General features: G+C 40.9%; 3 protein-coding genes across 12 annotated transcripts; 2 read left to right on the top strand and 1 right to left on the bottom strand.

The window, feature by feature from the left end:
• Positions 1 to 13: 13 nt before the first annotated feature.
• Positions 14 to 2,307, bottom strand: tmem138 (transmembrane protein 138). 3 transcript variants are annotated; one of them, XM_088299045.1, is made up of 5 exons: positions 2,130 to 2,289; positions 1,366 to 1,733; positions 850 to 1,021; positions 691 to 766; positions 14 to 618 (listed from the first exon to the last, which is right to left on the bottom strand). In XM_088299045.1, exons 2-5 carry the CDS (start codon positions 1,491 to 1,493, stop codon positions 506 to 508), a joined length of 489 nt encoding a protein of 162 aa, XP_088155171.1. In that variant the 5' UTR covers positions 1,494 to 1,733; positions 2,130 to 2,289; the 3' UTR covers positions 14 to 505. The 3 variants fall into 3 exon arrangements, with proteins under 3 accessions (XP_088155171.1, XP_088155169.1, XP_088155170.1); XM_088299043.1 differs by having other exon boundaries at positions 14 to 766; positions 2,130 to 2,307; XM_088299044.1 differs by lacking the exon at positions 2,130 to 2,289 and adding an exon at positions 1,797 to 2,091 and having other exon boundaries at positions 14 to 766.
• Positions 2,247 to 10,852, top strand: cracr2b (calcium release activated channel regulator 2B). 5 transcript variants are annotated; one of them, XM_088299031.1, is made up of 20 exons: positions 2,248 to 2,607; positions 3,669 to 3,797; positions 4,132 to 4,405; positions 4,472 to 4,583; positions 4,654 to 4,801; positions 5,696 to 5,842; positions 5,935 to 6,025; positions 6,489 to 6,584; positions 6,674 to 6,861; positions 7,171 to 7,242; positions 8,081 to 8,135; positions 8,622 to 8,701; positions 8,784 to 8,871; positions 8,985 to 9,111; positions 9,179 to 9,260; positions 9,324 to 9,438; positions 9,842 to 9,949; positions 10,057 to 10,133; positions 10,539 to 10,664; positions 10,748 to 10,852. In XM_088299031.1, exons 3-19 carry the CDS (start codon positions 4,145 to 4,147, stop codon positions 10,621 to 10,623), a joined length of 1,932 nt encoding a protein of 643 aa, XP_088155157.1. In that variant the 5' UTR covers positions 2,248 to 2,607; positions 3,669 to 3,797; positions 4,132 to 4,144; the 3' UTR covers positions 10,624 to 10,664; positions 10,748 to 10,852. The 5 variants fall into 5 exon arrangements, 4 of the variants coding, with proteins under 4 accessions (XP_088155157.1, XP_088155158.1, XP_088155156.1 ...); XR_015844116.1 differs by lacking the exon at positions 10,057 to 10,133 and having other exon boundaries at positions 2,247 to 2,607; XM_088299030.1 differs by lacking the exon at positions 2,248 to 2,607 and adding an exon at positions 2,619 to 2,717 and having other exon boundaries at positions 10,539 to 10,852.
• An 81-nt stretch (positions 10,853 to 10,933) lies between these two features.
• On the top strand, positions 10,934 to 14,995 carry cd151 (CD151 molecule). Of its 4 annotated transcripts, XM_088299038.1 has the most exons (9): positions 10,949 to 11,082; positions 11,422 to 11,483; positions 12,131 to 12,209; positions 12,486 to 12,677; positions 13,122 to 13,196; positions 13,907 to 14,011; positions 14,089 to 14,244; positions 14,327 to 14,413; positions 14,516 to 14,995. In XM_088299038.1, exons 3-9 carry the CDS (start codon positions 12,132 to 12,134, stop codon positions 14,573 to 14,575), a joined length of 753 nt encoding a protein of 250 aa, XP_088155164.1. In that variant the 5' UTR covers positions 10,949 to 11,082; positions 11,422 to 11,483; position 12,131; the 3' UTR covers positions 14,576 to 14,995. The 4 variants fall into 4 exon arrangements, with proteins under 4 accessions (XP_088155163.1, XP_088155165.1, XP_088155166.1 ...); XM_088299037.1 differs by lacking the exon at positions 11,422 to 11,483 and having other exon boundaries at positions 10,934 to 11,082; XM_088299039.1 differs by lacking the exons at positions 11,422 to 11,483; positions 13,122 to 13,196 and having other exon boundaries at positions 10,934 to 11,082.
• Positions 14,996 to 15,089: the final 94 nt, after the last annotated feature.

Below are 15,089 nucleotides of genomic sequence, written 5' to 3' on the forward strand. Positions count from 1 at the left end.
TAATACGCAGTGATGGATTACAGAAGGATTATTTAATAATTAAAAAACAACAGGAACACAATTCAAAAGATCCACACTGACAGATGAGTGGGTTTGCAGTAATATCATTACTGGCATGTAAACATTCGTACTTGTCTTCCATAAAACCTAATGAACCACCAGGCTTTGTCATAAGGGACAAGTGATAATATATAAGTGACAAGTGATGGATGGTCAGTGAAGAAGTCTAAAATAGATAAGAGAATGCATCTTGACAGAATTTCGATGCAGTCTCCTAAGAGTGCAGGACAAAGGCCACATACAGAAGATTACCAGGCTCAATCCTGATTAATACAATACGCCACCCTTGGCTTACCTGCCAGTGGAAAGTTTTCTGCCCTCTTGGGAATAGTAAACAAAAACGAGCGTGCGTTCTTTTGACATAAGGGCTTCAATTGTGGTCACCTTTTTCTTCTTGAGGAGCGTACATATTTCTTGCTTAATAGCAAATAATTGTCTTTAGCGTCTACTGCCGAGCTCTGGCATAGGCCTCACGCAGCCAAAGAGAGTCCGCATAGAGCCTCGGGTCCCCCATGTACTCTGCTGTGCGCTTGTAGAAGTAGTAATACAAAACAGCCACTGGAAGTCGAGAGATATTCGTTGAATGCGCAGAAAGAAAGAGTTGGGAAATGTGCAACTTTGACAAATTACCTATCCGCTGGAACACAAAGAGAGCTTGAAGGCCATCCGTCCAAACAAAGCTATTAGATGCTCTCCATCTTAGATTCTAGACAGCAAAAGGACAACTTCAGTAAGCACGGTTTCACGAGAGGCATGCTTAAAATATTTCTACAGAGCCGACATGCGTACCAACACCCAGCTGTGGAGGCAGATGCTGAGGGTCAGGTAGAGGGCGGAAAAAAATAGCAGAGCTCTGAAGCGCTCCAGCAGCAACGAGACCAGGCCCACCTGGAACACGTACGTGTTGAACATCATCAGCAGAATGATGATCACGTTGAACAAGATGGCGATGTCCTGGATGCTGCAAACAGTTTGGAAATGAAATAAAAGTACTAACAGAACACCTTCAACAAACAACACAGTTCATATAAAAATGTAATAACCAGATCATGTTATATGCAAGTACTGAGTAAATTTGGTAGCTGTGATTGTGTATTTTTGACTTGGAGTCAAGTGATATCATACAGTAGTCATAGTAGCAACCAAACAATAACAGAAATGCACATTGCAACACTAAACAAAAATTGATATTTTGAGTTGGCATTAAGATGAGCAGATTTCATATGTAGTCTCTCCAATTGCATGTGTTACAACACTTTTATGAGCAGATTGACAACCGGTTGCATCTGCTGGCCAGTTACTTACATGAAGAGCACCAACTGAATGACGGCGGCTCCTGTCAGCAATTCACTGAAGGAGTTGACGAAAAGGTCAAAAGCCAGAAGTGTGAGCTGGATCAACAGCACCAGGGAGTAGTTGCCCGTCTGCAGCATCTCAATAACACTTTCTTTACATTAATTCTTGAGGCTGATATTCTGGGAGCGCTGCTGGGGTCCATTCACATTGTGAGGAAGTGTTGTGTACCGTACTTCCAAAAATACGCTGTCTCTATCTAGAAACGTCTTGTGTGATTTCTTCAAGCATGAGATGTTTGCTGATGATTGTAAGTCGTCCAAGAAATCATTGCAGGCACGGGAGTTCGTTTCACGGAAGGTTTCCACATGCTGAGTTACCTACAAGGAAACACACAGGAATTGTGACATAGTTATTGTATCAAAGGAAACCAAAGGTTGTACCTGTATTCTGTTCTGTTCATGGAGCTGCTACTACAAGCTGATGTAACACTAATCAACGTGCTCCGTATGTTACACAGGCAGGTATCCTAAAGTTATGTCATCACCTAAAGTAGATGCGATTTTGACGCGTTTCTACTCACGTAAAGTAGCTCATAGAATAAATACTCATTCGGAAATGAGTAGAACATTATTTTATCGCCGCAACTAATCGCCAGGTTGGCATGGCTGCATGGTGGATAGTGACTTCGAGGAATTCCGCCTCAGTGCCTTAAGCTGTTGTGTTGTTTTTTCCCTTTGTTATCGTAGCAGCGAGTCATCAAAATGTCTACTTACCGATAGGAACCACGAGAACATAAAAGGTGACACTCGAAATGACTAAAAACAACAAACTCCTCGGTTTCCGAACTCATTTGGAAACAATGACCACTTGAAGACCCCAAATGCTTTTTCGGCCGTAGCGTACGCATTTCCGTATCTTCCATGGTAACGGCATGTTTTACCGTAATAGGCAATGTAAGGATTCATCAAATAGATATCAAACAAAAATTGCAGAGCTGGTGAAATGTAATGATGTGTGTTTTTTGGGGATAGTATTCATTAATAATACATATTCTCTAAAATCACACCAAAATAACGGAAAATTGACACTTGATACGGGAAAGTTATTTGTGCTCAACACTATATTTGACTTTACGGTACAAATTGAGCGGCAACGATACCTACTGCCATCTATGGGCCACAAGCAGTATTCGACAGGTTCGCTGTGAGGAGTGATCAAAGGTAGTGGACACCTGCGTCCAGCGCCGTGTCGGTATGTCATCATTAAACTTTTTTTCAAACTTTTTTCGACAGTATTCTTTACTCTACCTTCAGTATTTGACCATTTATAAAAATAAGATTCCCCTTTCGACCGCGTATTAAGTGAGTTTTTGTTAATTAGGAATATTTTTAAGCACTGTCTATTCCTTATGTCAAATTCAGTTTTGTTAGCTTAGTAAGCTAACGTCACGCCGACAATTAGAATGACAGCTGTTTCGTTTTGATGCTTGAAATAACAAGATTGTCTTTTACAGCTTGGACGCGCAAAAACACACAGTCCATTAAGAATCTTTTTGCAGAGCTGTCATTATAATTTCTTTCTTAACATTTTATCTCTAACTCTCTATTTTACCCTGTGTGAGAACAACTCTCTCGAAACACATGAGTAAGATTCCAAGTGAATTTGCGCTTTGTCCTGCTTGTTTGCCACATTAAAAGCTTCCATATACTGTTGACATAGTTTTTACGATGGAATTCGTATCTCTAGTGCCGCGAGGAAGTTGTGAAAGCTTCATAGAGCAACTCCAAGTGTGCTATCAATAGTCACTCTAAATATTTATTTTCATGGATATGGCAACATTTGACGAGGCTTCTTCTTACGTTGTCACATTCAGCATATTCTTCCTTTAATGTGTACACGATTGCTACAATAAATCACTTAAGGGAGGAATTGGAAGTCGTGTGACATGTTTAAAATATGCAATATATCATCTTGGGAAAGTATTTGCCTGCAATTGTGGTAGTCGTTAACTTCGTAACCATGCAAATGAGTACAAACAGTGTTTTGCATCTCCTCACTCCTGGCTATCCACCCTCCTCCTCGATTACACATAAATTCACATGACTCCATCCTGTTCCTTCCTTTATATCCATCCTGGAGCTTGGTTTGTTTTGTTTTTTTTGCCAAGGGAAAGGCACAGTTACATTTTCGATTCTTAGATAGACATTAACTCTTAATACATTGATTGTTTCTGTAAGGGTCCCATCATAGCTTGACTTGAACCTTTAAAAAAATATATATATTCTGTTTGTGACATGGAGTTTCCTGTGCAGGTGTGAGTGAAGATAAGTTTGACTGAGCAGCTGGAGATAATGTGCGTGGTTCCAGTAGAGTTTGTTGTTCTTGTTTGACAAGGGAGGACCTGTGAGACAACCTGTCATCACAGAACCTTGCAACAAAAAGTGAGTAGAAAAGTTCATGTACATTAGATGTAACCAACCTTTTTGAAACTGAGAAGCGACTTCTTGGTTACTAACCCTTAACGCAAAGGGCTACCAGTTTGTAACATATATGCTCAAATTACCTTTATATGTTATTGATATTTATGTGAAAACACTGATCATGTTAATGAATTCCCTAAATAACCAGGAAACAGATAATATCATAAGTAATGATAGTGACTAATGTGTTTTTTTTGGAGGGGGGGTTACGTGGAGCCTGTGAACACTATGTTTGTGAACCTGATGTTACCGTAGATACTCAAATATGCATTTTTCTACTCATTTGTCTGTTCAGGTACAGCTACAGTATGCCTAATTGGCTGAAAGATGGGGAGGTGCTGGAAGGTCAAGGCAGTGGCGAAGCTGCATCGGTAAGCCCGCGACCTCAGAGACTGTCAACAGGGAGCCCCCGAATAGGCAGGGGCCACAGCCCACGAGGTTCACACACTCCCAGAAATGGAGCAGAAGCAGCAGCAAGCCCGCAGGCAGAGACAATGGGGAAAGCCAAGGAGCTATTTGTGTTGTGCGACAAAGAAGGCAAAGGCTTCATCACAAAGCGGGACATGCAGGTGAGCTGATAGTGTCGCACAATCAAAGTTATCGCCTTACCTTTAATATTCATATTATTTCCTTAGGGGCTACAGACGGAGTTGCCTCTTTCGCCCGAGCAGCTGGAGACCGTATTTGAGAGCCTGGACCGCGAGCACAATGGCTTTCTTACACCAATCGAGTTTAGCACAGGACTTGGTGTGCATACTGCAGTTTAGCATAAGCGTTATGGGGGAATTTGTCTGTCAAACAACTCTTTGTTGTGCAGGCGAGTTAATGGGCCAGAAAGACACAGCTGAGCAGAGTCAAGAGCTTACAGCCGAAGGCGCAGACCACGTGGACTGGTCAGAGGATGCTGCTACAATAAGACTTGCCGACATACTGAATTTGCTTGGTGCTGACAAACTGTCTGACAGGTGGGATTGCCATTGCTGCAACAAGAGTTCTGAGCATTTAAAATGCACATGCAACCACACCGTCCCCAGAATCGAAGATACTCCTGAAAATTGGTAGTACACCTATTAATTATAACTGCATAACAAGGTGTAATGGTCTCCAGCCTTACTGCATATTACGTTTATTAAAGTCTTTAAATCAGACCTTGGCAAAATACAGTCCGGGGGCCACAGTCTGCCGAAAGTGACCATTAAGTCAAAGTAAATCATAAAATCTGCTATTCTTTTATTTTGAATGCTGTACTTTTCATGTGCACTCATGTGGCACTTGTACACACGAAGCAGCGAGCAAGAGCAATGACTTGGATTTGAAGTGTTGCCACCTTAGTGACACCTTTGCCATATTTAGCGACTGTTCCAAGCCCTCCTGCAAGTATTTTTCTTTAAAAAAAAGTGACGAGCACAATTCACAGCAGTGATCCTAATGCTAGCAAAATTCGTATTTCCTGCACAGTGGAAGGAAGCCAGCCAAGTACAAAATTCAAAATTAATTTCCCAACCCTGTTTGAAATTGTCCATCTATATGGATGTGAATGGTTGTCTATATGTGCCCTTCTATTGCTTGCCGACCAGTTCAGAGTGTGCCTCTTGATCGGAGTCAGCCAGGCTACGCTCCAGCATACCTGCAATACTGATGAGGATAAGTGGAATATAAAAAAGATTCATGTAATGTAATATCCTCCATTATCTTTATATTTTGCCATCTTGGATTCCACTGCTTTTACTGATGTGTTGGGGGTTTTGTCATGGTATCATTTTAGGAGTGGTATGAAGATTACTATTAATAAGCATTGTATTACAGTCAGAATGTTTCTATTGTGACAACATTATTGTTTGTTTTTCTTGTTGTAACAGTAAGCAGGAGCTGTGTTCTCTGTGGTGTGAGCTACAGAGAGAGCGACCAGAGCTGCTCAGGCTCCTGGAAGGTATCTTGCTGCACGCCATCACACATCTGCAGGATTCCATCAGAGAGCGAGACACCCTGGAACAAGCTTTGCGCAGGTAGCGCACAAATGCATCCGCTCACATTCTGCTTAGTGGCCACAAGCAATGAGGTGAGTTTTAACAGTTCCTTCAACTTTGTTGTACTTTAGACGCGAGAGTGAACACGATCAGGTTGTTCGGTCTATATATGAGGAAATGGAAACCCAAATCCGAGAGGAACGAGAGAAACGCCTGTCTCAGGTAAAGATCAATGTGTGCTCTGTAAGGTGTAAAAACGCTGATAGTGAAATCCAAAACAAACACAGACAACGACCAAAAGGGCATGGGAATGAGAGAAAAATAGAAGTAACAAAAGGCGATGTGACTAAAGGTCGATGTGAATATTCAAGATAGGATCATTCACAGAACAAGTTTCAACACCAACCAACCAAAAAAAATAATAAAATTCCACACAACATGAAATGCAGGAAACAAAATTAATCACAGTGGTTATTGGGGTCAACATTTTTGATGAAAAGTAGCTACTGGCAGAATGAGTAGAACAAAGAAAGAAGAACAACAAAGAAAAGTTAAGAAAGAAGGAACAAGAGTAAAACTATGCTGTGGAAATGGTGACAAGCGTAGAACAGAGGTTGGGTTCCATGTGTTGCGGACCCCTGGCATAGAAAAATTATCGATTGACAACATGTTTGATGCAAAACAGGAGAGCATCAGACAGAAGCAGAGAGGCATACTGGTTGAGGAGGAGTTGAAGAAGCGCGACCAAGAGTTGGAGATAACCTTGAGCAGGCAGAAAGAGGTGTGTACCGATGGCCCTGCTGACATTTCTTCTAATAAAGCTGTCACCGGCATAACGAGGGAGTCAACGGAACTTCTCTTTGTATGAAGCTGGAGAGAAGAATGCAGCAGTTGATCAGCGAGCAAGCAACCAGCAAGGAACATAACCAGAAGCTGCACAACCTCAACGTCCAGCTGCAAGAGCAAGCGGAGAGTAGCCGGGAGCAGCTGCAGGCTGCTCTGGTTCAGCTGGCCCAGCTACAGCTCAGCGCTGCTCAGGAGCAAGTAGCCAGACAGCAGTAAGAGTCACTTTTTTGGGTAGATCCTTCGCACAATCTTATTTTTCAAATTACATTTTGAATACATAGATTTTCGCATATTAAGATGGCAATATATGTTTTTCCCAAAATGGAGAGAAAAATTAGAGCATTTAGTTGTTGGTGGCGTTAAGAAATGAAGACAATCTTGTTTATACCCAGGTGACAGGATGCAAAATATTTTTTTTAACAATGTAGCTTATTTATTTCTGATGTAACATTCTTACTTGTATGAATCTGGTGCTGTCTCATACAAGCGTTTAATTAAAAATGATTCTTGTTTCACCACAGAAATGTTATTCAAGTGTCCAGAAACATGCAGAAAGAGAAGGATAGTCTTCTGCGACAACTTAGCTTGTTGAGGTGAGTCAATTGCAAAGTAATAACAGATAACAAACTAAGATTAACATTCAACACACTCTACAATATGTACACAGTGTACATTCCAAAGTATTTGGATACAAGATTTGGCTTTAAAATGTAGTCTGTGTGCAGCCCAATTTTTGTGACCAGAGCAACAAACGAAAGTGCGAATGATGCTTCTCCTTTGCCTCTTATTTCTTGCACAAGTGTGTGAATTTTGTTTTTGCGAGGTCCCAATTTTGATTAAATGTGTTTTTGTGGAATGGATACTAATGTGAACCCAGAAATGTAGTATGAATGGAAATGGTATGCGGAAACCCTTTGTGGTCCAAGTAGTGTGACATGAGAAGCACACCACTCATCACCACAATATCATTATACCGATGATGCATGTTGGTGGCTGTATCGTTGGAGCTGCTTTTTCTCAGATGGAACTGGGGCTCTTAGTCAACGTGGAGGGTATTGTAAAAAGTTCAAAATACCATTCAGTGTTAACACAAAACCTTTCCACTAACTTGTATGGGGAAAATATATCAGGAAAAGCCGAGTAAAACAGAAGAACATTTTTGGTTGTTAATGAGAGGCACTTTAAATGGTGGCAGTTGTGTGCTGACTCCCATTTAAGATTTGAAGTTTGAATAGGACTGATTAAGGGATTGCACACTCAATAAAAAATAAACTCTCAACCGCATATTATTTGACTAGAATATATATTTTTTCCCAATTGTGGAAAAAGTTGAAGTTTTTTATTTTGGTCTAATTACTTCTGAACAAAGGTGTGTAAACACATTATATCCAATGTAAATAAGAGCAGTGTGCAAATCCTTGATCTTTGCAGGGATATGAATAAAAGCCTGCGAGACGAGAAAGATGCCCAGCTGACCAAGAAGAGGGTTAGTGATCCACGCCAGCGCCTTCCTTCGCTGCCGCTAACCTATGACCTCAGTGAAGACTTTTACAGTGCATGGACACAGCAGCAATATCCGCCCTAAGCTAAGTGTGGGAACAGCTTCATGGATTCTTCCCATCTCCTGGCCTTCATAGCATTCGGCAGATTGTTCCGCTTTGAATTTAGTCGGCATACGTAGGGAACTGATGCCTTGTGTTGAAAAGACATTTATTCTGCGTTATGTGAGATTATCTTGCCAAACTATTTTCCTTGTGCTATATTTGACTAAAGGCTATGTATACCAGTGATCACTTCATGGAAATGCCATCTGTTTGTCATGCACCAATTACAATGAGTGTCACTTATGTAACGCTTACTTGCACAGCAGAATAAATGTCTACTGAGCACTTGGTTCCTTTTCTTTTTAAGTCGTCGTTTGTGGATGGTGTCAACTAATACTACTAACGGCTTTCCACTAAACCCCTTTCAGAGTCCGAATATGGAAGAAATTTTTCAGAAGAGAGGGTCAGTCGTAGGGCACTACTTGCTACGAGACAAGCCAGTGAACAGGTTTGTGTGAGCAAGTCTACATGTTGGCGACCCATTGAGGCAGGAGCAACTAATTGTGTGTGCTTGCTGGTCTCCGCCAAAGCTCGCGCGATGAACAGGAACAGGGCACAGAGAAAAAAGCGATCAATTCAAAGGCATCATATAGAGTCAGTTGTGAAAGTGTTGACCAGGTAGGGAAGATGCTATTCTTCATTCACTAATTCAGAAAGCATTACCGCGCAGAGTCAAAAACCTTCCACATAGGAAAAGTTCAAGGCTATTTTAATTTGATCTCACTTTTTAGTGCAGACTTGTGAGTCCTCAGCATGTGTTCAAGGTGGTCTTCCTTGGTAACTCAGGGGTGGGTAAGAGCTCCTTCATCCAGCACTACTGCAGAGGACATTTCTGCAGCGCTCAGAGCTCTACTGCTGGTAAGCTCATCCCAACTTTTCACAGCATTTAACGCTTGCTTTATGATGAGCCTGTTTGCTGCTGCAGGCATAGATTTCCAGATGAGGACCATCACCCTGGGCTCTACCTCCATCACACTGCAGCTGTGGGACACTGCCGGTCAGGAGAGGTCAGTCCTCTGCCTCTTCAGCCTGATGCTACTCCAAATCTGACGTCCTTCACATGTGTGCAGGTTTCGCTGCATCACTGAGCAGTACTACCGCAAGGCTGACGCCGTTCTAGTGTTATATGACATCACCTGCTCGGCCTCCTTCACTGCTGTAAGAGAGTGGATGGACACTGTAAAGGTGAGCCAGTGCCGGACTGTATTTTGTACTTCACAACGCTTGAACCATGGCACATCCAATTTTACTTGGTTTGACCGTCAGTTATTGTCCATTAAAAAAATCTTTGTTCTTTATGTGCTAACGACCTCTAGTGCAGCCTTAACAATTAAATACTTTTTCATGATATGCCAGAATGAACAACAAACCTGGGTAGCCACAAGTTGTCATTCATTCACATTGGGTTCACATTGAGTAAGTTGAGTTATTGCCATTATTTCAGTATCCACACTTTTTGTGGCATTTTTGTTTGGTGGTGCGGCGCGCCGTGAGATTTTTCCAATATAAAACGAGCGCGTCAGCTCAATTAAGGTTGAGGTACAACGCTTTAAAGTGTGTGACGTAACGTAACCGGCATGTGTCGTAGGAGAAGATGTGCGATAATGCAACGCTGATGCTGCTCGGAAACAAACTGGACCTGGCCGACAGTCACTGCAGAAAGGTGGAAAGAAGAAATGGACAGAAGTTGGCGGAAGTGAGGCACAATTTACGATTCAAAAACTTTCTTTTTCAATAAAGTACATATTTATATATATATATATATATATATATATATATTGTGTCTAACTTTGGTCCATCCAGCAACACCAGGCCTCATTTTACGAGTGCAGTGCCAAATCTGGAGCGAACATGGAGGAGTTGATGATTCATATGGCTGAGTATGGACTATGAATGCTTTGCTTTAGATTGCCGTTGACGATTTATTTTATTTGCTAATGATGTCTCTTTTAAAATGGCTTCATCACAGTGTGTTTGCTTGCATAGCTCTTACATGCCGCGTGCAACCAAAAGAGAGCAAATATGAGATTTCTATTATTAGCATTTATTCTAGCCCAATCATCGGAATTGCTTAAATTTGACCATGCTTGTATCATTCGACTTGTAGTATGTAGCGGTGGAAGATTTTACTTTTTTATTCAACGTGTGATCGGGTTGAAATATTAGTAGTAATATCTCTAGTGGAATGCGATACACAACCACTAAATAAACTGTTGAGTCTCATTATATTGGGCCAGTGTATTTAATGCTGTGGCTGTTCAACTTGAACTTTTGCTTTATTTCAGGAGGTTAGTTGCCCAGCTTGATCGACAATGTGAGGACACGCTTTCCCTGACAGAGTGTGCCGCACGAAGAAGTTGCTGTGTGTAACTGGAAAAAAGCAAATGTTTGTAAAGGATTACAACTACCAGGTTCAGCTGCTACTATTTGTTCACCTCCCAATTCCAAGGATGAGACCGTTTTCAGCGGTCAATCTTTTCTTCCTCTGATACAGACACAGTGTATCATCTTCCGTTGACTGACAGTCAGGTTTACTCTCAAGTTTGTATGCTTTAATAGTGCTTTGATTCTGCTAAATATAGTTGTGTTGACCCCCTTGCCACAGTGTCGATCAGTTTTTGCTGACCGCTCCACACACTTGTGGGAGAGGCCATTGGGGGGCAGCCATGCACTTTACAGGAGCAAGTGTTGGGGTGGGCAAGCGGCTGCAATAGGACACTGTAAGACACTCCAAGTGCTGTAGACAACTTCCACAGACAGAAGCACATCCACCGCGGGCTGATTGGGATCTTGGAAAGCGTTGCCACGGAAATTGACATCTCGAATCAGGTAGGACCGTTTTGGCCTCACTTAGAAAGCAGGAACACTTTTCCCATGACGCCATAGTTAAAAATAAATCTCTAGGAAACTTTTTTTTTTTTGCTTCAACTCCCCATTCATGCATGTGCACTTTTTCTAATGACAAAAAGAGTACTAGTTTATTTTTTTAGGTTTGCCACTTAGGATGTATTAATTTATTGGTTGTTTTTTTGTCTTAAAGTATAAAATTGTCCTGGCTGAGGAGTTAATTTTGGCTTCAGCTCTGCTGCGCCGTTGTATATTATTGCTGCACGTCATGCGACACAAGCTGTAAAGTATCTTTACCCACCACATATTTGATTTCATCAGTGAGCTGCTCCTGCTCATTCCTTGCAAGTCTGGCAAGCTTCATTCTTTACGTTGACTCAAAGGTACTGTCAGCTACACACTGATAAAACTGCCTTTTATATAATTAGTTTATTTATCATTTATATTATTGTATGCACTTTTTTAATTGAGCTTAATCTCGTCAGATTTGAGAGATACTGTCGCAAAATAAAAAAAACTTTGAAGTTGCTAATAATTTACTCTTAGATTCAGGAGTGCTAAGAAACCTTTATTACACATGACATGACCCTCAAACTGAAAAAAATGCACTTTTCTAGGGGTTCATCCTTTTGACATGATGCAAAATCGAATTTGATCTGATTTTAAAGTTGCGCGGATGATGCAAAATCTAAAGTTTTCAATTAAAAAAGAAATAATAAGAAATTATTCCCAAATGTCAGGTGCCCTTGTCTGGCCCCATTTGACACACCGCTCAATGGATTTTTGCCTGATTCATCAACATAGCAGCCACAAAATCAAAATATTCAAGTTGCTAAGAGGTCCACTCGGTATGAGAAATCTTTGCTTCAAAAATATTAAATGACTTACTATATGCATGATCCGTATATCACAAAGGTCTAATATAGGCTGATGCACATTTGTTTGAGGCCACCAATGGTTCATCACTTCTTGAAAAAACACATCACACTGGACAGCAACCTGGTCTTTTTTATTTATTTATTTTTTTCAGAATGGTAACCCCGAGGGAAAACTCCTGTGGGACGATTTGTCTGAAGTACATTCTCTTTATATTTAACATTCTGTTTTGGGTAAGTTACAAATGCAATATCAATAGCTTCATTAAAAACAATAAAAAAACTATACTTCCTTTTGAACCTTTCACTACGTGCATGCAAATGTATTCTTGGATAAGCTCCATATTTGACATAACCATTCAAATGATACAATAATAAATGTAGGAGAATTTGTTCAGAGGATGTGCTCATTTGAAAAGTGTTTTTGTGTATCATGCACAAATATTTTGACAAATGACAAATGAAGCGTGTATAAAATGAATAAATGAATCGAGTGGTTTGTTCTCTCAGCTGGCAGGTGGTGTCCTACTGGCCATGGGCGTGTGGACTCTGGTGGAGAAGAGTGACTACATCACTCTGCTTAACTCCAGCTTTTACACAGCTTCCGCTTACATCCTCATCGCCGCCGGGGCCATCGTGATTGTCATCGGCGTCATCGGATGCTGCGCCACTCTGAGGGAGATGAAGAGTCTCTTGATAGTGGTGAGACAAAAAAATAATTGTCCTCATTATTAAGTTAAAGAAAACCAAAGTCCTGTTCAAGATTCTGTTTACACCCACACACTCCCACGTCTGGGGGCATTGAAAGTTAATCCTAGGTGACCTTATGTCTGCCTGCAGCTCACTGGGATGGCCCGCACTAAGTGTAGCTGCAGCATGACGTGCCAGGTCACATGGCGCGTGTCCTCAAGAGTTGACATTTTTAGAGTTTGGCTAATGTTAGAGGAATGAGGAGCATCACAAGCGTCCACGTGTCGCAGACATGCGGACGCAGCCGCAGGATAAGTGTTGTGTAAATAGAGAATGTCAAGTCAACAAACCCACTGACTCTAGTATTATGATAACAGGAACAACTTGATGTCTGATTGACGGTTGTCTTGTTTCTTTTCCTTTTTTTTTTTGTTGTTTTTTTAATATGTCTTGCAGTATTTGGTGCTGTTGCTCTCTGTTTTTCTGCTGGAAATCATTGCAGGTGTCTTGGCATGCATTACCTACCATGAGGTAAACTCTTCTACCCCCAAAGTTTGTTTTTGGGTTTGTTTCATTCAAGTGCTACCGGCCCTTTAAATCACAGTCTAGATTATATTTTTAAATGCCACTATCAGTAGAAATGAAATCAAATCCCGTGTTTTTCTTTATGCATGTTTCTTAATTGTCTTCCTTCTTCTGGTGTCTTTTCTCTGTCTTTTTGTTACCATCATTTTAACACAACCGAGTTAGGTGGCCTGTTTACTGTAAATACAGTCTGTGTGCATGTCTTCACTGAGCCTTCTCAAACCTTCCTTCTTTCTTCCCCCCTTTTCTTGCTCCAGTGTTTCCCTTTCTGCCACCAGGTAACGTGCTGCCACTTGATTTATTTTACTGGTGCCTCTCAATAAATATGAAGACCATTGAAAAACTACAAATAGTTTTAATTGAATAAGTGAAACTCATCCATTTTAGATTCCCTTGACACAAAGTGAACTAATTCATGATTTTGTCCGTCTTCTCAAGAAATTAGAATATAAAATGAAAAACAAAATGATTTTTCAATACAGAAATGAGTTGGGAATTGGCCTTCCTAAAAGTGTTTTCACTTGTGTTCAATGCATCTTCGTAATACGTGTTACTTCTTGAATTAAGCTGTAGAAATGCTTTAAAGTGAAGTCACATATTATTTTAAGATGAAGTGAAATTTTGTCCTGTGCTAATGCGCTGCTTGTGTTTCACAGCTGGATGAGGAGCTAAGGGAGAACTTGAAGGTGACCATGCAGCAGAAATACCAGCAAGCTGGGGAGGACAGTGTCACACAGGCTGTGGACAAGCTCCATCAGGAGGTGTGCCTGCACAATATTTGCACACTGTGTGTCTCGTTGAAGCATGCCTCATTTATGTGCTTGTTCTTCGCTCTCAGTTCCAGTGCTGTGGCAGTAACAGCTCCTCAGACTGGAAGGATAGCATTTGGATCCAGGCCACAGTAGACCAGCAGCTTGTTCCCGACAGCTGCTGTAAAACTCCCAGCAGCCTCTGCGGCATCCGAGACCATCCCTCCAATGTCTATAAGGTGGAGGTGGGTACGCATATCCACTGGGCTCCAATTGACGTACAGTATGAACAATATTCTAAATTTGATGCTCTTGCTGTGCTGCCAGGGAGGTTGCGTCATGAAATTGGAGGAGTTTATTCTCAGTCAGCTGTATATTCTTGGTGCACTAGGCATTGGGATTGCAGTTTTACAGGTGAAGTACCTCACAAGCAAATATTGTAACAAAGGTTCCCATTTCCATCCAACTGTATGTTAAGTACTGAACTAACACTTTTCTTGTATGTTTTTCCCCCAGCTATTTGGGATGATGTTTACTTGCTGCCTTCATCAAAACCTGAAAGATGACCCATATTGATGTTGGACTTTTTTTGTGTGTCTTTACCAGATGAGTGATTTGAGACTTAAATGACTTAAAATGACAGGTGGTCACTTTTAAAGTTGAGCTGCTGGGCAGCACTTCACTCTGCAAAATAGTTTTCTTTTTATGTCAAGGATAATGTAGAAAAATGAAAGCTTGATGTGGTTATATATGCAAGTCCTGCACTGCTGTTCTTGGTGTGTCGCAAGGTTTAGTTAAATAAATGCAGTACATCCTTAACATAATACGAGCAATAATAACAATTGTATTAGCATGAATACCAAAAAAAGGAATTTTATTATTTCCATATTCTGCTGACAATGCAATTTACCAATAATTTCATACAATGCATGCACTGTTATTAATTGGTTGCTGGGCCACATTAAACAAAAATGAAAATAAAAACTTAAAGCACAAGTGTACAAATAATTGCTCGTGTGACTCATACAGCTCATTCCATTCTTTATCCCCCCCAACCACTATCAAGTCATGCGGTATAATATTTGTTGAA

The sequence above is a fragment of the Idiotropiscis lumnitzeri genome, chromosome 6 (assembly GCF_059441095.1).
Source record: "Idiotropiscis lumnitzeri isolate Australia: NSW breed Sydney's pygmy pipehorse chromosome 6, RoL_Ilum_1.0, whole genome shotgun sequence".
Taxonomy (NCBI): Eukaryota; Metazoa; Chordata; class Actinopteri; order Syngnathiformes; family Syngnathidae; genus Idiotropiscis; species Idiotropiscis lumnitzeri.

Coding starts and splice junctions, on each gene's coding strand:
- tmem138 (XM_088299043.1), bottom strand. CDS start 1,493: ATGCTGCAGACGGGCAACTACTCCCTGGTGCTGTTGATCCAGCTCACA. Junction 1,022..1,365: donor ATTCAGTTGGTGCTCTTCAT/GTAAGTAACTGG, acceptor AACTGTTTGCAG/CATCCAGGACATCGCCATCT. Junction 767..849: donor GCCTCCACAGCTGGGTGTTG/GTACGCATGTCG, acceptor TTTGCTGTCTAG/AATCTAAGATGGAGAGCATC.
- cd151 (XM_088299037.1), top strand. CDS start 12,132: ATGGTAACCCCGAGGGAAAACTCCTGTGGGACGATTTGTCTGAAGTAC. Junction 14,012..14,088: donor TGGACAAGCTCCATCAGGAG/GTGTGCCTGCAC, acceptor CTTCGCTCTCAG/TTCCAGTGCTGTGGCAGTAA. Junction 14,414..14,515: donor TTGGGATTGCAGTTTTACAG/GTGAAGTACCTC, acceptor TTTTTCCCCCAG/CTATTTGGGATGATGTTTAC.
- cracr2b (XM_088299031.1), top strand. CDS start 4,145: ATGCCTAATTGGCTGAAAGATGGGGAGGTGCTGGAAGGTCAAGGCAGT. Junction 6,026..6,488: donor GAGAGAAACGCCTGTCTCAG/GTAAAGATCAAT, acceptor GATGCAAAACAG/GAGAGCATCAGACAGAAGCA. Junction 6,585..6,673: donor CCTTGAGCAGGCAGAAAGAG/GTGTGTACCGAT, acceptor CTTTGTATGAAG/CTGGAGAGAAGAATGCAGCA.